At 47.3% G+C, this 23,569-nt stretch overlaps 1 protein-coding gene across 3 annotated transcripts in view; it reads right to left on the bottom strand.

Annotated features, from left to right (window-relative positions):
• Positions 1 to 7,834: 7,834 nt before the first annotated feature.
• Positions 7,835 to 23,569, bottom strand: part of EGFL8 (EGF like domain multiple 8) — a 28,953-nt gene continuing 13,218 nt past the window's right edge. Inside the window, exons 7-10 of one of the 3 annotated variants that reach the window (XM_083160657.1) lie at positions 23,128 to 23,289; positions 18,532 to 18,596; positions 9,482 to 9,644; positions 7,835 to 8,044 (exon numbers count right to left, since the gene is read on the bottom strand). In XM_083160657.1, the coding sequence (XP_083016783.1) occupies positions 7,995 to 8,044; positions 9,482 to 9,644; positions 18,532 to 18,596; positions 23,128 to 23,289 (440 nt within the window). In that variant the 3' untranslated portion in view covers positions 7,835 to 7,994. The remainder of the gene's footprint in view (positions 8,045 to 9,481; positions 9,645 to 18,531; positions 18,597 to 23,127; positions 23,290 to 23,569) is intronic. The other 2 variants (XM_083160658.1, XM_083160659.1) reach the window with 2 other exon arrangements.

The raw sequence follows: 23,569 nt of genomic DNA, 5'->3' as shown, positions 1-23,569 counted from the left end.
ACTGGAGTCTGGAGCAGCACAATGGCGAACAAGAGGCCGCACTCTACGCTGTTCCTATAAGCACCAACATACAGCGGTGTAAGATTGTCCAATGCCTACTGACGACATGAAAGAGGCCAGGGTCATTCCAATGGGTGTGTTGTCATTCTGCAGACTGGTATCAAAAAAAGTGTAGGTGCAAAAATATCCTGTGGGCCCCTTCCTCCGTCGGAATGGGATTATTAGGGCGACAGTCGGTAGGTCAACACCACACGGTGGACATGCCTCAAGGTTGACATGATGGAAGGTCTACATGGGGTTAGGTCAACAGGGTCATGAGGTCGACGTGGGGTTTTTCACCTTTTTTTGTCCTGAATTTTGATACAGTCGACATGGACACTGAAACGTAGAACGGCGTCCCCTCACATGGCTTGCTGCGCTCGCCATGCTCCGGGATTATTTTATTCTCCCAATATTGCGTAGTGGATGGTAGGGCATGAAATGTCAATGAAATTAAAATTGTGTTCAGTTCTGGGCACCGCACCTTAGGAAGGACATAAATGAATTGGAACAGGTACAGAGAAGGGCGACTAAGCTAGTAAAAGGTCTTGAATCACTAGAATACAAAGACAGGTTATACCAGGCTGAATATGTTATCACTGGAGAAACGGAGGCTGAGAGGTGATATGATTAGTATGTTCACATACAGGATTCGGATCATATGGAACTGGGAGATGATTGGTCACTAACAGGCCTATACTTGGGACACGCGGGCATGTACTGAGGCTTGAGGAAAAGAAATTCCGTACTGAATTAAAAAGAGGATTCCTCACCATTAGAGCAGTAACATTCTGGAACTCATTGCCGGTGGGGTGATTACAGCAACTGCTGGTAATGAATTGATGCATTTTTGGCCACTACGGGAATCTTAAAATTAAATACCGCCTGTCGGCACATGTTGGCTCAGAAGAAAAGTGGAAAAGCCCATGTCGACATTTTGACTATCGACCTTTCCCATGTCGACCTAATGACCCTGTCCACCTTCAGTCATGTCGACCTTGTGGTGTCGACCTAATGCTTGTCTGTCTAGTGACCGTCCTCTCCTACGATTTGTGTCTTGTATCACATGTTCCTGTCTTCACCAGCAGAGGGCAGTACTGACCATGAAATGTTTCTGTATCTCTGATACTGGAAGTAACAAGCAGTGATAGTATTAACCTCTTCATAACTGGATTGTTCTCTTCTAACCATTACTAGAAATAACATTTTGTTTTACTTCTAATTGCACACAAGACAATGTTACATTGTTACATCATATAACACAGCTTCCAATGGATAGAACACATACAGTATGTTGATATTTTATAGACACTATGCGAGAAAAATCATAATAAGAAATAAAGGTTCTCCTATAGTGTATGTTACTGTTATAAGTCAGGGGCCCAAGGACGGCGGTATGTATTGTATCATTGTCATGGGGTGATGTCCCTGCGTGTGGCGACAGTGTATCTGCGTGCCCAAATTCCAGAGGGTAGGAGGACAAATACGCCCCCTGGGAAATACTGAGACAGTCATGTTTGGCATTCCTAGATGACATCAGTCGTGCATTAGGGGGAGATGGATCAAGTCTTGGAGAGAGAGAGATAAAGAGCACATAGATAAAGTACAAATGAAACAGCTCCTAACTGGCACTTTTAATTATGTGGGGCCTATGTATTAATCCTTGGAGAAAGATAGGGTGGAGGGGAATAAAGCACCGGCCAATTAGGCATATTACAGGTGTTTGAAAACAATGACAGTTGGGGGCCGACAGCTTGGTACTTTATCTCTCCCCAAGCCTTCATGCATAGACCCCTGTGTTTGAAAAATGACAGTTAGGAGATTATTGATGGCTACTCTCCCTACTTCATGTTTCTCCAGGTCAGGGCCATTCCTAGACAATATGGCTTCCAGTGCGAACACAAAAACAATTCACCCCTCCACCCCATACACATTGTAAAAATCTAAATATTTATATACAGTGAAGGCCCATTGTGTCCACCAAACACCGGGCATGGGCTGAAGGCAGGGGTGTGGTCTTGCAAGAAAAGGCTACATACTTCCAACACAGTACTGCCCCTTAAACCATATTATGCCCCATACCATATTATGGGGCCCCTTACAGCATTTTATGCCCCACCATACTGCCCCTTATGCTGGGTACACACCAGGACGACTAGGGCCCGATCCCCACAATCTAGATCCAATTCCGATCAATTGGATGTAGATTGTGTGCTGATTGGGCCCTTTTCTGACCTGGTGTGGACCGATACCGATCCGATGCGCGGTCCCGCGGGTCGGTCGGTCGTTATTGAGATCCTACCTGCTGCAGGTAGGATCTCAATGACGACCATACAGCCGGGTGCGGGTCGCCATCGGATCGGACCCGCTCACGGTGCACATCGTGAGCGGGTCGTGCCCCCCCGCGTCACCGTGAGCGGGTCGGACGAGACACTGACGACCCGCTCACGATGTGCATCGTGAGCGGGTCGTCCTGGTGTGTACCCTACATTACACTATATTATGCCCCCACACCATATTATGGGGCCCCTCACACAGTTATGCCCCTTACAATTAGGCAGAGTGGGGCTTCTGGTGGGGGATGGTCCGCGATGCTGGAGACTTAGGGGGGGTACACACCAGAACGATTAGGGCTCAATTCCATCAATCTGGATCCAATTCCGACCGATTGGATGCAGATTGTATGTAGATTGGGCATGTTTAGGTCCAATTCCGATCCGATGCGCGTCCCCGCTGTAGTTTGGTCGTTTTACAGATCCTACCTGCTGCAGTGAGGATCTGTAAAAGATCCATTCAACTGGATACAGACTCAGATCGGATTGGGATCAGATTGGATGCAGATCGTTAGCAGATTGTGTGCACCCAACAGATCGTGCGAGCATCACACAATCTGCTAACAATCTACTAACAATCAGGATCGTTCTGGTGTGTACCAGGCCTTAAGGTGCCCACACACTAGAACGATTTTTGGGCCGATTTCCGATAAATCGGCCGATATATCGTCCGATGTTTACCGATAATTGGTCGAAAATCGGCCGATTTTGTCCGATGCGCGCTCCGTGGATCTTTAGCTGAATCTTCTAATCTTACGTGCTGCATAAAAGATCAGAAGATTTAACAAAAGATCCATAGGAACGCACACGGGATCTTAAGATAAATCTTTGGTAAAGATGTGCGCTTGCCGGAAATCTTTTGTCCGTCCTGGACAATTCATGGCTAATTTATGCGCACATCTTCCGATCGCAGATCTTTCTAGTGTGTGGGCACCTTAAAGGCCCCCATACATTAGGCCGTCTTGTCCTTAGGACAAGTCGGACCCAATTCTCCTGTGAGCCGCCCGGCAGCGGCAGTAGTGGGGGTGGGCGGCAGCTCTCAAATGAGTTCCCGGCGGGTGCCGGGTGCGGCGAGTGATGCTGACCTGGCCGGGCATGCTGTGATCACAAATAGCAGCGCTGCGGGACGGGCAGTGCAGTGGTGGCTATTACATTTTCAAAATACCTGTCAAATGACTGGCCGTTCTCTAATTGGCTGAGAGAGCGCGGGACCGCGCATCGGATCGGAATAGATGTCACACAACTGCGATTTTGGGCCGATTTCAACCGGTTATCGGCCCAAAGGGACGAAATTGGATGAAATCGTCCCAAAATCGCATAGTGTATGGGGGCCTTAAGTCTCTACCACCTCTGATGGGAGGCTATTCCACCTGTCCACTACCGTTTCTGTGAGGTAATGTTTTCTCACACTTCCTCCCCCCCAGTGTAAGTGCATGTCCTCGTGTTCTAATACTTCTCTTTCCATAAGGAATGTTTCCCCCCTGCATCTTGTTAATACCTTTGGTATATGTGACAGTCTCTATCATATCCCTCCTTTCCCTTCACTGCTGTAGGCCATGCACCATTTTAGTCATACCTCCCAACGGCCCCGACTTTTGTGGGACTGTCCCGTTTTCTTGGAACGGTCCCAAATCCCTCCCAGGGTCAGCAGTTTCCTGAAGTGTGTGTGTGTGTGTGTGTGTGTGGGGGGGGGGGGGGGGCAGTTGGGATTTCCCACTGCTACTCACTGCTGTGCTATTCCCGGAGACTAAGGGGCTGGGTACATAGCCCCTCAGTGGCAAAAATGGGTGGCGTGGCCTGGACTAGACCATGCCCCCAAAGGCACACACAGGGGTTCCGCCGGCCAGGCTACTAAATTTGGGAGGTATGTTTTTGTTGCCCTTCGGTGTATGGCGCTCTGGTGAAGGGCTGTGCCCTAATGGTGCAATCCACATTTTCATCATTTTAGGGGTCTGCCCAGCACTCCCCAAGCAGCGGGGCAGCCCCCAGCTCACCTACCTCCACTGATAGATTCCGTACGCATGCGCACAGCAAGTATTCAGTGATCACCAGCTGCTCTGTAATGATCATCGGCTCCCCTAAACTTTCCCCTCGCCCATAGGACAACACACACATATATATATATATATATATCTATGCTGTGAAGCCATCACAACATTAGATCTGCCATTCCCCAAAGACGTACTTCCCCTGCAGCCAGAAGTCACACTCACTTACTGCAGGCTGCTGTGTTTATACTACAGGGAAGGGTTTTGTTTAGGCAAGCACCTTGCATGAGGCGCACCCAGCACCCCTCCCCCCCCCCCCCACCCCCATCTCAGGAAGGGAGGAGAGGGTCTGAGCAGTTCTTGATTTAAACCTTATCGTGAACCAGCAGCTGGGGAGAGGGAGAGTAACAGGAAAGAGACCGGAGAGATGGGAACGCTCAGGCAGGGAAAGGTTTGGAACTGAAGCATAGAAAGGTCCCTGTTCCGTGTGAGAGATTGGATGAGAAGATTGCTGTGTAGGATGCACAGAAGCTTGGGCGGGTGGTGGGGTACAGACAATGGAGTCAAGCAACCAACCAGGAGCGGAAATAATGAGTACAATATGTAACTTTACCGCCCTCCGGCTTGGATAAGGGCAGCGTTACACTCAGCTCCGAGATGGTAGAATTTGGGGGTCAGACCCCCCCCCAAATGTAGCTCATTCTCCCCACCTTGGGATGATGTGTGCCTGTCCAATACTGAACCACTATCAGTACATACATGAATGACTACTTACACATATTGCACCGGTACATACATCAATGGTTTCTTATACACATTGCACCGGTACATACATCAATGGCTACTTATACACATTGCACCGGTACAAACATGAATGACTACTTATACACATTGCACCAGTACATATATCAATGGCTAATTATACACATTGCACCGGTACATACATCAATGGCTACTTATACACATTGCACCGGTACATACATCAATGGCTACTTATACACATTGCACCGGTACAAACATGAATGACTACTTATACACATTGCACCAGTACATATATCAATGGCTACTTATACACATTGCACCGGTACATACATCAATGGCTACTTATACACATTGCACCGGTACATACATCAATGGCTACTTATAAACATTGCACCGGTACATACATCAATGGCTACTTATAAACATTGCACCGGTACATACATCAATGGCTACTTATACACATTGTACCAATACATACATCAATGGCTACTTATACACATTGCACCGATACATACTTATTCTATTAATACATAAATTGTTACCAGTACATACTGGCGCAATGTAACATTACTCACCCACACTGCACCTTTACGTACATGATTGATATACTGTAGGCTCAATCTACCACTGTGTGGCCAAGCTCCTGCATACAGTAGACTTGTGAGGGTCCATCCCAGAGAAGGAAGGTTCCTCAAGCAACATGTCCCAGGGAAGGGTTTAACCCATTGATTTTGTAAACGACTTTACCCAAGGAATGGTCTTACTACCACTTGGCCCAGGAGAATCTAATTTTAAAGCTTGGTCCTGGGAGAGAGGCCACAGGGCAGGCTGGTCAGGGACAACTATTTCAGCCTGGTAGAGTGGGTATTGGTGAGGGAACTATTTTAAAAACTTCTTGGCCAAATCGAGAGAGCATTGCAGGCCTTCTGAAATAGCGTGGCATGGGGACAAAGAAGCCTATATGTTATAGCACAATCCCAAGATGTGGGCACCACCTGTCCATTGTCCCCACAAGTAGATGACTTACATAGAGGGCACTCCAGGGAGCACGTACTGGAGTGTGCGGAGGCTGGAGGAGGAGAAGGGAAGCTCAGTAGTCGATTGGAAGACAATGGCTGCGAGTTAAGACTGAGCTCTATGTCTTGACTGGAGTTGTCTGATGAGGGCAGTCTGCAGGCTAAACCCAGCAAGGAAGAAGTCTTCTAAACCCAGGAGCCAAGGGCATAACTACCATAGGTGCAAGGGGTGCAGTTGCTATTGGGCCCAGAGCTGAAGGGGGCCCATCTCTACATCTAAGTAATATGTTTTACATGCATTTATCACCATCAGTTGCTAAATAGGGGGGCCCTTACAAAATTTTGCTATGGGGCCTACGAATATCTAGTTACGCCCCTGCCAGGTGCTCTGTCCTCGGTCTCACTGGACATCTGTGGTGACTTTGAAACATTGGCTTGTCTCCTACTTTAATTTTGTGAACTTAAAAGGTAAAAGAGATACAAATGGAAACACTTTGGCCCTTATTCAGATCTAATTGCAGTACAAATTTGTTCTCAAAATGGGCAAAACCATGTGCACTGCAGGTGGGGCAGATGTAACATGTATAGAGAGAGTTAGATTTGGGTGAGTTATTTTTTTTTCTGTGCAGGGTAAATACTGGCTGCATTATTTTTACACTGCAATTTAGATTTCAGTTTCAGCACACCTCACCCAAATTTAACTCTCTCTACACATGTTACATCTACCCCACCTGCAGTACACATGGTTTTGCCCATTTTGTACTGCGATCAGATCTGAAAAAGGGCCTTTATTTGTGGTGACGCGTTTCAGCGGTGGACGCGTTTCGGAGCTTGCAGGAGTTTGGTCAGCTTGGACGTTTCAGTCTACAAAGCAAATTCCGGAATTCACCCCTAGATATCTGTGACGCTGCTCATCGCAGTACTTGCAGCGCCACATAAAGGGCCCGATTCAGAGATGGCCGGATGAGCAGCGCCTGTGCAATAATACGCTAATAACAGAGGAGAAATCTTATGTAAGGTCAGATGCTGTATCCAAAGACACAACATCGGAACTCTCTGCATGAACATCGGTCATCTGAGGAACACCAGTGTTTTTTACGCAGCTTGGGTCAAGGACGCAAAGTACCAACCAATGAGCTCTTGACTGTCATTTTTCAAATCCAGCCTGGGACATGGCAGTTGGAAGCTGACTTCATTTTTCTCCAATGCTTAGTACATAGGGGCCATTCCGGATCACTCATAGTGATCCAAATTCGTCCCCAGCCCGATGGTTGGGATTTGTGCAAAACACAACTGAGAACGGCTGCGGCAAGTTACCCACTGGGCCGTTCACATTGGGGAGGGAGGGACGAGGGTGGGCGGTGGCGGCGCTGGGCCAAGGAAACGCCCAGCATTTTATGGGCATAACCGTAAAAAAGTGCTGGGCGTTCCCATGGGTGCGTGGACAGGCCGATGCCCGTCACATGACGTCGTCCACCCGTCCTGTCTTCATCCTGGCGCCCGAAAATGCAACATCAAATGATTTCTCCTGCAGCGGCCTTACCTAGCCAATCAGAATCACCCCATAGACCACACAGCCTGGAACATGACAGAAAGAAGTTACTGGTTGGTAGTTTATCTCTCTCCATTTATCACTCTCCCAAGCTTGGTACATCTCCCCCACCTCTGAAGATGTAAGATGAGCTGCCAGTCTGTTGCTATGAGTGATAACAGCACGTTTGTTTTCTATAGAAATAGCATTTATTGATTACTGGGACATGACACAGAGGAATTACAGTTATAAATAGGAAAAAGGGGTCATAAATAAGCTGGTTCAACGGAGGGCATATAAATAATTTGGGTGACTCTTTTGGGGGTCAGCGCTTCAGATTTACAGGCATCTCAATGTCATTTCCGCGGCAGGAGCCTGGGGATGAGAGAGAGAGAGAGATGAGAGAGGGATGAGATGAACCTTCATGTTATTTCCTGCGCAGTTATACAGAGGTGAAATACAAGCTCCGGAGCGGTAATGAAACCAGAGACAGGGGCAGGAATATCTGCCAATCAAACACAGAGGATGAGAGTGCTGCTTATTGGACAATGGGATCTTGTGACATCACTGAGCATCTGCGGAGTTAGGGGGTACGGTACATCTTCTGTGCCTCATGCCTCAATGTTACATACAGGGGTACCAATAGGATAGGGAGAGGGTGCAGATGACCTGGTCCTCTGCAGGGAACCAGTTGTGCAGGAGAGATGTCCCCACACCCCTGGGATACCACAATCAAGGACCCCACTATAATAATGTATACGATGAGGGGGAGCAGGTGCCCTCTATAACAACAATGACTCAGGGCACCCTGGCACATCCAAAGTCTTGTCAAAGCCACTAATGTGTAAGCACACTAGGCAGCTGCACAATTCTAGGGCAGTTGGTGGTCACACCGTCATAGCAACCATACCTGCCCTTCAGCCAGCATCTAGATGGTGAATGGCTCTCAGCCTTCTCATTGGACAATGCCTAAAGCTATCCATTTATCAGTGTGCAGCAGTCTCTACTGGCCACCCAGTCTGCAGCCAGACAGTGAATGACTGACAGCATGATGATTGGTGAATGCATGAAGCTATCCACCTATCAGAGTGCAGTATACTCTACTGGCCACCCAGCCTGCAGCCAGACAGTGAATGACTGTCAGCATGATGATTGGTGAATGCATGAAGCTATCCACCTATCAGAGTGCAGTATACTCTACTGGCCACCCAGCCTGCAGCCAGACAGTGAATGACTGTCAGCATGATGATTGGTGAATGCATGAAGCTATCCACCTATCAGAGTGCAGTATACTCTACTGGCCACCCAGCCTGCAGCCAGACAGTGAATGGCTGTCAGCATGATGATTGGTGAATGCATGAAGCTATCCCACCTATCAGAGTGTTGGCAGCCGTTCTCTTTGGGAGGGGCATAGCTAGGCCCTACACTGTATCCCCTACCCCTGTACTCTCACTGCCAGTCACACAATGATTGTTCTGTGTCACCATCCTCCTGTAATGAATGTACAGTGCGTATGGAGACTGTAAGAGCAGAGGCGATTTTTACCTATGGGCCGCCACTGTAGTGAAACCAGATGCAGTCTGTGAGACTGCACTGTGACGGCCACAGGCAGCCCCCCTCCCCCGAAAAGGTACAGTGTAAGAGGAAGGGATCATGGTGAGAACCTCGCCTCAGCAGCCTCTGAGATTCTGTGGCGAGAAAAGAGCAATGTGGAGGGGGGGGGGGGGGGGGGGGCATGGGAGGGTACATAAGGGACCGTTTGTCTCTTACAGAGGCTCAGGTTTGTAGCCATTACTCGCTGCCATTACTTACACTCCCCCATCTTCTCTTCCATGTACATCAGTTGATCACTCAGGAAATCCACCCGATCCAAACTGCGGATCTGCTCCCAGAATTGCTGCACCTGCTCTATACGGATATCTGATAGTTTAACTGGGAAGAGTCTCTGCAGAGCCGCCATGGTGCCATCCAACTTCTGTGGGACAGAGACATCATCAGGGGATTATACTGTTATACATCATCAGGGGATTACACTGTTATACATCATCAGGGGATTACACTGTTATACATCATCAGGGGATTACACTGTTATACATCATCAGGGGATTATACTGTTATACATCATCAGGGGATTACACTGTTATACATCATCAGGGGATTACACTGTTATACATCATCAGGGGATTACAGTGATATACATCATCAGGGGATTACACTGTTATACATCATCAGGGGATTACACTGTTATACATCATCAGGGGATTACACTGTTATACATCATCAGGGGATTACACTGTTATACATCATCAGGGGATTACAGTGATATATATAATCAGGGGATTACACTGTTATACGCATCATCAGGGGATTACACTGTTATACATCATCAGGGGATTACAGTGATATATATAATCAGGGGATTACACTGTTACACATCATCAGGGGATTACAGTGTTATACATCATCAGGGGATTACTGTCACACGCAGCCGCGGCGGTGCGCGGAGGGCATACTACTCACCCGTTCGCGCCCGCCGTCGGCTAGCGTGTAGTGGTCTCCAGGGCAGCGGCAGTCTGGTGGGCAGCAGGCAGCGTGGGATGCCGGCAAGTGTAGCGGTATGTGCTGTAGGGGCGCCGGGAGGCCGGCGCCGCCATCTTGATTAAGGGCAAATAAGCAGATTGGTCCATGTCTGAGGTTTCCGCCCATACTTACCTGACAGCCAATGGCAGCCGCCCTCTAGGGATATAGGGGATCTGCCTAGGCCTGTTCAGTGTCAGTACAAAGAGTCTCCAGAGGCGTTCACAGCTCCCAGCTGACTCCGGCTCTCTGACTCACCTCTCCTGACTTGGTGCCTTGCTTCCAGTGCTCTGTGTTTGGTCTCGGTTCAGTTTAACCCCATCGCTGCCAGTTCTCTCCACAGTCTGGTCTCTGCCTGCATCCCTGAGCTTCCTGGCCTAAGCTCTTCAAGCCATCTGCTTCCAAGCAACTTCCCATTCTTCAGTCATTATCCATCTTCTTTCAGTCTTCAAGGATCCCTCATTTCCATCAACCACATTCTCTTTCCGGATTCCCTCATTCTTCAAGACCCCAGCCTGCCGTCCTCAGTGTCCTGAACTGTCATTGTTTAAATGAACTTTTTCTTCTTTCAAGTGCCTTGCTGGCCAATTATTATTATTACCACTAACTGCCACTTAAAGAAAGTATTCAAGTGTGTATTGTTCCATTTATGAATTCTATTATTAAACCTGCACGATTTAATCCTTCCTCCTCTGGTCCGTCTCCGGTTGCTACACACCACACGACTTCATCCAGCCCTTCAGTTGTGACAGTTTGTACTGACCCGATGGAGTTGGGTGAAGAACAGGCTTCCATGGCGGACGCATTTCACAGCAGCGTGGCTCGTCTGGAGCAAGTAGAGGCTACCCAACGCCAAGTGGCTCAGTTTCTTCAGGCCTTGTCCCCGCCCCAGGCGGCTCCCTCAGTTTCTGTGGCTTCAGCACCAGAGGTTCCAGTTCCTGTTCCTACACCTGGACCCGTAGTCCCTCATCACATGCAATTACCAACCCCCAGCAAATATGATGGTTCACCGAAAGGATGCCGTGGGTTTCTGAACCAATGCGATGTGCATTTCACCTTACAGTCATCTCACTTTCCTACCTCCAAGGCAAAGGTGGCTTATATTGTGTCTCTCTTGGCAGGGTCAGCTTTGGACTGGGTGTCCCCACTCTGGGAACATGCTGATCCCCTGCTCCATGACTATGAAGCTTTCATTACCTCTTTCCGTCGTATCTTCGATGAACCTGGCAGAGTGTCTTCTGCCGCTACTGAGATCCTGAGGATTCGCCAGGGTAGTCGTTCAGTGGGACAATATGCTGTGCAGTTTCAGACTCTGGCTTCGGAATTAAAATGGAACGAAGAGGCTCTCGTCTCCGCCTTCTGGAATGGGCTGGCAGGTCGTATCAAGGACGAATTAACTACCCATGACCCTCCTGCTACTTTGGCTGAACTCATCTCCTTGTGCAACAAAGTAGATCTACGGATGCAGGAGCGTCAACTAGAGAGAAATCGTTCCGATCGTCTCCGTCCTCGTCTCACCATCAATGCTGTTCCTGTTCCTAGACCAGGTCCCTCCACAACCACACCTCCAGATGAACCCATGCAGATCAACCGCTCTCGGCTTTCCTTTGAAGAAAAGTCCCGTAGACGTCGTGAGAATCTTTGCATGTACTGCGGTTCTTCCACTCATCTGCTGTCTTCCTGTCCACTGTGTCCGGGAAACGACCGCTCCTAACCTCCTCGAGGGAGGCCAGGTTAGGAGTCCTGCTTTCATCTCCCTCTTCAACTGTACCCACCATTCCTGTTACCCTTGTGTGCCCTCAGGGGAAAATCAAGACCAGCTTCACCCTTGTCGTTACCCACACCATATCTTTCTTTTTCTGACGTCTTCAGCAAGGGAGGTGCCGATACCCTGCCGCCTCATCGTCCCTGGGACTGTCTGATAGAGTTGATACCTGGGAAGTACCCTCCGCGGGGCCGCATCTACCCCTTGTCTCTGCCTGAGACCAAAGTCATGTCTGACTACATTCGTGAGAACTTGAATAAAGGGTTCATTCGCCCATCTACTTCGCCAGCCGGAGCGGGGTTTTTCTTTTTTAAAAAAAAGATGGAACCCTCCGGCCATGTATCGACTACAGGGGTCTGAACGATATCACGATCAAGAACCGCTATCCTTTACCCCTTATCACCGAATTATTCGATAAAATCCGAGAGGCTTCCCTCTTTACTAAACTGGATCTAAGAGGGGCGTACAACTTGATCCGAATTCGATCTGGAGATTAGTGGAAGACGGCTTTCAACACCCGAGACGGCCACTACGAATACCTGGTGATGCCATTTGGTCTTTGCAACGCTCCAGCCATCTTCCAACAATTTGTAAACGACATATTTTGAGATCTACTATATCATTCCGTTGTGGTGTATCTCGATGACATCCTCATCTTCTCATCTAACCTCCATCTCCATCGGCAAACAGTAGCTGAGGTCTTGCGGCGCCTTCGACAAAATAAATTGTTCTGCAAGCTAGACAAGTGCGTCTTTGAGGTCACTTCCATTCCATTCCTTGGCCACATCCTCTCCAGCACTGGGATAGAGATGGATCCAGAAAAAGTAAAAGCCATCTTAGACTGGACAGCGCCCACCACGCTTAAAGGTATCCAGAGGTTTCTGGGCTTCTCAAATTATTATCGTTGTTTCATCCGGAACTTCTCCACCCTTGCTGCACCCCTTACTGCTCTAGCCCCGTAAGGGCTCAGATCCAAGTCAGTGGTCACCTGAGGCCTCTCAAGCCTTCCAACAACTAAAGGATGCTTTTGTCTCCGCCCCAATCCTTCTCCAGCCAAACCTCGACAAACCCTTTATTCTTGAGGTGGACGCATCCTCAGAGGGGGTAGGGGCAATCTTGTCGCAGAGAGGGGAGGATCAGGTGCTTCACCCCTGTGCCTTCTTTTCCAAGAAGTTTCTTCCAGCGGAGAAGAATTACCCCATTGGGGAGCAGGAGTTACTGGCAGTCAAATCTGCGTTGGAGGAGTGGCGGTACCTCCTGGAGGGGGCACGACATAAAATCACTGTGTATTCCGACAATAAAAACCTCTCATTCCTCAAGCACGCCCAATGTCTTACAGCTCGTCAGGCTCGCTGGGCCATGTTCTTTGAACGCTTCAATTTTCAAATCAGATTCAGACCCGGAACGATGAATGCCAAGGCCGATGCTCTTTCACGCTCTTTTGAAACTTCAGCTGACCTTGAGACTCCTCCTTGACCCATCCTCGACCCTCTGGTCTTTGCTCAAGTAACAGTCCAGTCTTCACCTCCGCCAGGCAAGACCTTCGTCCCCCTCAGTCTCCGCAAGAGAGTGCTGTCCTGGGCACACGCTTCCCGTTTCGCAGGGCATACTGGGGCACAGAAGACTTTAATGTTCCTGTTGCGTTCATACTGGTGGCCTACCATTCGTCGCGATGTAACCAGCTTTGTCGCCTCCTGTGTAAAATGCGCCCAGCATAAGACCTCCATCACGTCCCCTGCCGGTCCTCTTCTACCTCTAGCCATACCAACAGAACCATGGTCCCACCTGTCTATGGACTTTATCTGCGAACTTCCTCCCTCCAATGGGCATACGGTAATTTGGGTGGTGGTTGACCGGTTTTCTAAAATGGTGCACTTCTTCCCATTGAAAGGCCTTCCATCCGCTCCAGTGTTGGCTCAGCTCTTCATTTCCACCATCTTCAAACTCCATGGGTTGCCCAAAGAGATTATATCTGACCGTGGAGTACAGTTTGTCGCAAAGTTTTGGAGGGCTCTCTGTTCCGCTGTACAAGTCAAGCTCAAGTTCTCCACTGCTTTCCACCCACAAACCAACGGACAGACAGAACGAGTCAACCAGGACTTGGAGGCCTTCATTCGTTTGTTCATCTCTTCCTCTCAAGACGACTGGGTAGACCTTCTGCCTTGGGCGGAATTTGCGCACAACAATTCCTATCATTCATCCTCCGGCACCACTCCCTTTTTTACTGTCTTTGGCAAACATCCCCGATCTCCAGAGTTCTCAGATCTATCATTGCCCGATGTCCCTGCAGCTGCTTCTTCCCTACAACGGTTTGCAAAGATCTGGTCAGACGTTCATACCGCTCTCCTCAAAGCATCCGCTCGATATAAAAGGATGGCGGACAGGAAAAGAAGAGCGGCTCCTAAATTGAAGGTTGGAGATCGAGTATGGCTGTCTACCCGCCATATACGCCTTTGGTTACCATCCATGAAGCTGGCTCCTCGGTTCATCGGGCCGTACCCAATCACTCAGGTGATTAATCCGGTGGCCTACAGACTACGGCTCCCTTCTTCCTTGAAGATATCAAATTCTTTCCATATGTCTCTTCTGAAGCCTTTGAGATTGAATTTATATCAGAAGAAGGTGCCTAAGCCGCCCAAGATTGGCTCAGAGAGAGAGACAGAGTTCGAGGTGAGGCGCATTATCGACTCACGTTGCCGCAATACCCATCTTCAGTATCTGGTAGAGTGGCTTGGATTCGGTCCTGAAGAGAATTCCTGGGTTGATGCTGCAGATCTCCATGCTCCCCGTCTGGTGAGACAATTCTTTCAAAGGAATCCTCACAAGGTGCGTAGGTGCCCTGGGGTCACCCAGAAAGGAGGGGGTACTGTCACACGCAGCCGCGGCGGTGCGCGGCGGGCATACTACTCACCCATTCGCGCCCGCCGTCGGCTAGCGTGTAGTGGTCTCCAGGTCAGCGGCAGCAGGCAGTGGCAGTCTGGTGGGCAGCAGGCAGCGTGGGACGCCGGCAAGTGTTGCGGTATGTGCTGTAGGGGGGCCGGGAGGCCGGTGCTGCCATCTTGATTAAGGGCAAATAAGCAGATTGGTCCATGTCTGAGGTTTCCGCCCATACTGACCTGACAGCCAATGGCAGCCGCCCTCTAGGGATATAGGGGATCTGCCTAGGCCTGTTCAGTGTCAGTACAAAGAGTCTCCAGAGGCGTTCACAGCTCCCAGCTGACTCCGGCTCTCTGACTCACCTCTCCTGACTTGGTGCCTTGCTTCCAGTGCTCTGTGTTTGGTCTCGGTTCAGCTTAACCCCATCGCTGCCAGTTCTCTCCACAGTCTGGTCTCTGCCTGCATCCCTGAGCTTCCTGGCCTAAGCTCTTCAAGCCGTATGCTTCCAAGCAACTTCCCATTCTTCAGTCATTATCCATCTTCTTTCAGTCTTCAAGGATCCCTCATTTCCATCAAGCACATTCTCTTTCCGGATTCTCTCATTCTTCAAGACCCCAGCCTGCCGTCCTCAGTGTCCTGAACTGTCATTGTTTAAATTAACTTTTTCTTCTTTCAAGTGCCTTCTTGGCCAATTATTATTATCACCACTAACTGCCACTTAAAGAAAGTATTCAAGTGTGTATTGTTCCATTTATGAATTCTATTATTAAACCTGCACGATTTAATCCTTCCTCCTCTGGTCCGTCTCCGGTTGCTACACATCACACGACTTCATCCAGCCCTTCAGTTGTGACAATTACACTGTTACACATCATCAGGGGATTACACTGTTATACATCATCAGGGGATTGCACTTTTATACACATCATCAGGGGATTGCACTTTTATACACATCATCAGGGGATTACACTGTTACACATCATCAGGGGATTACACTGTAACACATCATCAGGGGATTACACTGTTACACATCATCAGGGGATTACACTGTTACACATCATCAGGGGATTACACTGTTATACATCATCAGGGGATTACACTGTTATATATCATCAGGGGATTACACTGTTATATATCATCAGGGGATTACACTGTTACACATCATCAGGGGATTACACTGTTATACATCATCAGGGGATTACACTGTTATACATCATCAGGGGATTACACTGTTATACATCATCAGGGGATTACACTGTTATACATCATCAGGGGATTACACTGTTATACATCATCAGGGGATTACAGTGTTATACATCATCAGGGGATTACACTGTTATACACTATAAGGGATTACACTGTTATACATCATCAGGGGATTACACTGTTATACACTATAAGGGATTACACTGTTATACATCATCAGGGGATTACACTGTTATACATCATCAGGGGATTACACTGTTATACATCATCAGGGGATTACACTGTTATACATCATCAGGGGATTACACTGTTATACACTATAAGGGATTACACTGTTACACATCATCAGGGGATTACACTGTTACACATCATCAGGGGATTACACTGTTATACATCATCAGGGGATTACACTGTTATACATCATCAGGGGATTACACTGTTATACATCATCAGGGGATTACACTGTTATACATCATCAGGGGATTACACTGTTATATATCATCAGGGGATTACACTGTTATACATCATCAGGGGATTACACTGTTATACATCATCAGGGGATTACACTGTTATACATCATCAGGGGATTACACTGTTATACATCATCAGGGGATTACACTGTTACACATCATCAGGGGATTACAGTGTTATACATCATCAGGGGATTACAGTGATATACATCATCAGGGGATTACACTGTTATATATCATCAGGGGATTACAGTGATATACATCATCAGGGGATTACAGTGTTATACATCATCAGGGGATTACAGTGTTATACATCATCAGGTGATTACACTGTTATACATCATCAGGGGATTACACTGTTATACATCATCAGGGGATTACAGTGTTATACATCATCAGGGGATTACACTGTTATACATCATCAGGGGATTACACTGTTATACATCATCAGGGGATTACACTGTTATACATCATCAGGGGATTACACTGTTATACACCATCAGGGAATTATACTGTTATACATCATCAGGGGATTACACTGTTATACATCATCAGGGGATTACACTGTTATACATCATCAGGGGATTACACTGTTACACATCATCAGGGGATTACACTGTTACACATCATCAGGGGATTACACTGTTACACATCATCAGGGGATTACACTGTTATACATCATCAAGGGATTACACTGTTATACATCATCAGGGGATTACAGTGTTATACATCATCAAGGGATTACACTGTTATACACTATAAGGGATTACAATGCTACACATCCTCAGGGGTTTACAATGTTAGACATCTATAAGGCATTAAAATGATAGACACCCTCAGGGGATTACAATTTTAGACCTCTGTAAGGGATTACAATAATAGACACCCTCAGGGGATTACAATGCTAGACCTTTATAAGGGATTACAATGATATACATCCTTAAGGGATTACAATGTTAGACCTCCTCATGGGATTACAATGTTAGACCTCTATAAGGGATTACAATGCTAGACATCCTCAGGGGATTACAATGTTAGACCTCTATAAGGGATTACAATACTAGACATCCTCAGGGGATTACAATGTTAGACTCCTATAAGGTATTACAATGTTAGACATCCTCAGGGGATTACTGTTAGACTTCTATAAGGGATTACAATGATATACATCCTCAGGGGATTACTGTTAGATTTATATAAGGGATTACAATGATAGACATCCTCAGGGGATTACAATGTTAGACCTCTATAAGGAATTACAATGCTAGACATCCTTAGGGGATTAAAATGTTAGACCTCTATAAGGGATCACAATGTTATCCTTATGTTAGACCTCTATAAGGGATTACAATGCTAGACATCCTCAGGGGATTACTTTTAGACTTCTATATGGAATTACAATAATAGACATTCTTAGGGTATTACTGTTAGTCTTCTATAAGGGATTACAATAATAGACATTATCAGGCGATTACTGTTAGTCTTCTATAAGGGATTACAGTGATAAACATTATCAGGGGATTACAGTGTCAGTCACCTCCAGGGGTCCACAATGTGTTCTGCTTTAAGCCAATGTTTTTAAAATGGATCTGGGATTTTAAGGGAGAATAACCCACTGAGATATTTTGCTAGTAAACTCCATCCCCTTAGGTGAATGACCAGCAGGGCTCCGATGCCCACATTACCAAGGATACACTCACGCACCCACTCAACAATCGTCCAGTGGCTGATTCTCCTGCCACGTATGGGCAAAGTATGCCAGGCTGGCACGTATGGGCAAAGTATGCCAGGCTGGCGAGGACCAAGCTTTACAAGCTGGCCCGGGCTTGGTGCAACACGTTGACTCAGACTAAGATGGTCACTGCCGCGGAGAAGCTTGTCAAGTATGGATTCTATTTAGACTTCTATGAGTCAGTGACACCCAGCAAGTGACCTGTACAAGTGTAACACTCAGTGACTACACTCACCTGCTCTAAGGTAGTAACAAGACTGCGCAGATCCTGCACCTCGTTAGAGAGTCTGTGGGAGGCATCTGTCAATGCAAACAAAATAAATTATACAATATTCACATATCCAGGTAACGGTTGCTGACATACAGGGGGAAATTTACTAAGCAAATATCGTTAAAAAAAATCGTATTTTCATAGTAAAATATGATTTTTTGGGGGCGTATTCGTATTTTTGGCATTTACTATGCCAAAAATACGATTATTCGTATTGATGGGACATTCGTATTTGTATTTAAAAATACGAATGAATACACCCTCGATAGAATACGACAGGAATCACCATTCAAAAGAATGGTGATTCCTAATTTACTATCCGGCCGTAATGAAAATACGGCTAGTAATAAGCTTAAAATGGCTGCTAATTGCCGGCTAAATACGCCAGGAAAATACACTTTATTTTCCTGTCGTATTTGGCTTTAGCCTGCACGGATCAGTCAGATCCGTGCAGGCTTCAGTGTGTAAAAAACAGAAAAATAAATAAATGAAACGGCGTGGGGTCACCCCCCACGGCCGCAACCAGCACCAGGCTCAAAGAGCCGGGGCGGCTTCTCAAAAACCAGGGAAAAAATTGCGTAGAGCTCCGCTTACTTTTTAAAACCAGCCCCAGGCTCCAGGGCCGGGTCTGGTTCCCAAAATACGGGGGACAAAATGAATAGGGGTCCCCCATATTTTAAGAACCAGCACCAGGCCAAACCAGCCAGCAGGGTAATGTCACAGCCGGGGGACACTTATTATATAAGGTCCAACAGCCAAAACATTAACCCTACTGACCAGTCAGCCTGGGCAGGGGTCCTGGGGGAGTGGGGGATCCCCCCAATGAAGCCCCCCCCCCCCCCCTTCAGAACCTACCTGCCCAGTCCCCAGTACCGGGCTGATTCCAGTGTAAAAAATAGAATAAACCATTGGGTTATGCTGTGGAACTAATTAATGTTGGGGTGTAGTGTCCTATAACTGTATAGGTGTAATAGATGTATTATGGCCAGTGGTCAGGATATGTTGGGGTTGTAGTGTCCTGTGTCTGTATAGGGTGTAATAGATGTATTATGGGCAGCGGTCAGGTCATGTTGGGGTGTAGTGTCCTATATCTGTATAGGGTGTAATAGATATATTATGGCCGGTGGTCAGGACATGTTGGGGGTGTAGTGTCCTATGTCTGTATAAGGTGTAATAGATGTATTATGGCCAGTGGTCAGGTCATGTTGGGGGTGTAGTGTCCTATGTCTGTATAGGGTGTAATAGATGTATTACGGCCACCGGTCAGGACACGTTGGGGGTGTAGTGTCCTATGTCTGTATAGGGTGTAATAGATGTATTACGGTCAGTGGTCAGGACATGTTGGGGGTGTAGTGTCCTGCGTTTGCATAGGGTGTAATAGATGTATTATGGCCAGTGGTCAGGTCTTGTTGGGGTTGTAGTGTCCTATGTCTGTATAGGGTGTAATAGGTGTATTATGGCCAGTGGTCAGGTCATGTTGGGGTTGTAGTGTCCTATGTCTGTATAGGGTGTAATAGATGTATTATGGCCAGTGGTCAGGTCATGTTGGGGGTGTAGTGTCCTATGTCTGTATAGGGTGTAATAGATGTATTACGGCCACCGGTCAGGACACGTTGGGGGTGTAGTGTCCTATGTCTGTATAGGGTGTAATAGATGTATTACGGTCAGTGGTCAGGACATGTTGGGGGTGTAGTGTCCTGCGTCTGCATAGGGTGTAATAGATGTATTATGGCCAGTGGTCAGGTCTTGTTGGGGTTGTAGTGTCCTATGTCTGTATAGGGTGTAATAGATGTATTATGGCCAGTGGTCAGGTCATGTTGGGGTTGTAGTGTTCTATGTCTGTATAGGGTGTAATAGATGTATTATAGCCGGTGGCCAGGACATGTTGGGGTGTAGTGTCCTATGTCTGTATAGGGTGTAATAGATGTATTATGGCCGGCGGTCAGGTCATGTTGGGGTGTGGTGTCCTATGTCTGTATAGGGTGTAATAGATGTATTATGGCCAGCGGTCAGGTCATGTTGGGGGTGTAGTGTCCTATGTCTGTATAGGGTGTAATAGATGTATTATGGCCAGCGGTCAGGACATGTTGGGGTGTAGTGTCCTATGTCTGTATAGGGTGTAATAGATGTATTATGGCCAGCGGTCAGGTCATGTTGGGGGTGTAGTGTCCTATGTCTGTATAGGGTGTAATAGATGTATAATGGCCAGTGGTCAGGACATGTTGGGATGTAGTGTCCTATGTCTGTATAGGGTGTAATAGATGTATTATGGGCAGCGGTCAGGTCATGTTGGGGTGTAGTGTCCTATGTCTGTATAGGGTGTAATAGATGTATTATGGCCAGCGGTCAGGACATGTTGGGGTGTAGTGTCCTATGTCTGTATAGGGTGTAATAGATGTATTATGGCCGGTGGTCAGGACATGTTGGGGTGTAGTGTCCTATGTCTGTATAGGGTGTAATAGATGTATTATGGCCAGCGATCAGGACATGTTGGGGTGTAGTGTCCTATGTCTGTATAGGGTGTAATAGATGTATTATGGCCAGCGGTCAGGTCATATAGGGGGTGTAGTGTCCTATGTCTGTATAGGGTGTAATAGATGTATTATGGCCAGTGGTCAGGACATGTTGGGGTGTAGTGTCCTATGTCTGTATAGGGTGTAATAGATGTATTATGGCCAGCGGTCAGGACATGTTGGGGTGTAGTGTCCTATGTCTGTATAGGGTGTAATAGATGTATTATGGCCAGCGGTCAGGACATGTTGGGGTGTAGTGTCCTATGTCTGTATAGGGTGTAATAGATGTATTATGGCCAGCGGTCAGGTCATATTGGGGGTGTAGTGTCCTATGTCTGTATAGGGTGTAATAGATGTATTATGGCCAGTGGTCAGGACATGTTAGGGGTGTAGTGTCCTATGTCTGTATAGGGTGTAATAGATGTATTATGGCCAGCGGTCAGGTCATGTTAGGGTGTAGTGTCCTATGTCTGTATAGGGTGTAATAGATGTATTATGGCCAGCGGTCAGGACATGTTGGGGTGTAGTGTCCTATGTCTGTATAGGGTGTAATAGATGTATTATGGCCAGCGGTCAGGACATGTTGGGGTGTAGTGTCCTACGTCTGTATAGGGTGTAATAGATGTATTATGGCCAGTGGTCAGGACATGTTGGGGGTGTAGTGTCCTATGTCTGTATAGGGTGTAATAGATGTATTATTGCTGGCGGTCAGGACATGTTGAGGGTGTAGTGTCCTATGTCTGTATAGGGTGTAATAGATGTATTATGGCCAGTGGTCAGGACATGTTAGGGGTGTAGTGTCCTATGTCTGTATAGGGTGTAATAGATGTATTATGGCCAGCGGTCAGGTCATATTGGGGGTGTAGTGTCCTATGTCTGTATAGGGTGTAATAGATGTATTATGGCCAGCGGTCAGGACATGTTGGGGTGTAGTGTCCTATGTCTGTATAGGGTGTAATAGATGTATTATGGCCAGCGGTCAGGACATGTTGGGGTGTAGTGTCCTATGTCTGTATAGGGTGTAATAGATGTATTATGGCCAGCGGTCAGGACATGTTGGGGTGTAGTGTCCTATGTCTGTATAGGGTGTAATAGATGTATTATGGCCAGCGGTCAGGTCATATTGGGGGTGTAGTGTCCTATGTCTGTATAGGGTGTAATAGATGTATTATGGCCAGTGGTCAGGACATGTTAGGGGTGTAGTGTCCTATGTCTGTATAGGGTGTAATAGATGTATTATGGCCAGCGGTCAGGTCATGTTAGGGTGTAGTGTCCTATGTCTGTATAGGGTGTAATAGATGTATTATGGCCAGTGGTCAGGACATGTTGGGGTGTAGTGTCCTATGTCTGTATAGGGTGTAATAGATGTATTATGGCCAGCGGTCAGGTCATATTGGGGGTGTAGTGTCCTATGTCTGTATAGGGTGTAATAGATGTATTATGGCCAGTGGTCAGGACATGTTGGGGTGTAGTGTCCTATGTCTGTATAGGGTGTAATAGATGTATTATGGCCAGCGGTCAGGTCATATTGGGGGTGTAGTGTCCTATGTCTGTATAGGGTGTAATAGATGTATTATGGCCAGTGGTCAGGACATGTTGGGGGTGTAGTGTCCTATGTCTGTATAGGGTGTAATAGATGTATTATTGCTGGCGGTCAGGACATGTTGGGGTGTAGTGTCCTATGTCTGTATAGGGTGTAATAGATGTATTATGGTCAGTGGTCAGGTCATGTTGGGGTTGTAGTGTCCTATGTCTGTATAGGGTGTAATAGATGTATTATGGCCAGTGGTCAGGTCATGTTGGGGGTGTAGTGTCCTATGTCTGTATAGGGTGTAATAGATGTATTATGGCCAGTGGTCAGGACATGTTGGGGTGTAGTGTCCTATGTCTGTATAGGGTGTAATAGATGTATTATGGTCAGCGGTCAGGACATGTTGGGGATGTAGTGTTCTATGTCTGTATAGGGTGTAATAGATGTATTATGGCCAGTGGTCAGGACATGTTGGGGGTGTAGTGCCTACTTATCACCCCCATTTCGCACTGTTACCTTCAGCTTGCTGAACCGGAACCACAGGCGTCTTGTTCTTTATGCAGGATTTCCCATCTTCCCCTAGAACGTATCCTACATTACAGTCACATCGGTAACTGCCCCGGGTATTGACACACAGCTGGGGGCAGTAACGAGTGGGACGTCTGCACTCATCTATATCTAGGGAGAGAAGATAGAACAACGATGACGACCATTGCACCACAAAATGCTTTCTACAACAGAGCCGCACATGACACTAAGAAAACTGCTATACAAATGTTCAGGGCCGGACTGGCCATCTGGCACTTCTGGCAAATGCCAGAAGGGCCGATGGCCTTGTGGGCCGCTTTGTGCCGAAAGTTCTCAGAACTTTCTGCAGTAGCGCTGAGCCCGCCCTGCTGCCTCGAGTCCTGTGCGCCACCCCCTCCCCCATGTAATTTGCATATTGACGCAGCCGATC

This window comes from Crinia signifera, chromosome 9, assembly GCF_055691185.1.
Source record: "Crinia signifera chromosome 9, ASM5569118v1, whole genome shotgun sequence".
NCBI lineage: Eukaryota > Metazoa > Chordata > Amphibia > Anura > Myobatrachidae > Crinia > Crinia signifera.
This window is presented reverse-complemented; position numbering and strand designations above follow the sequence as displayed.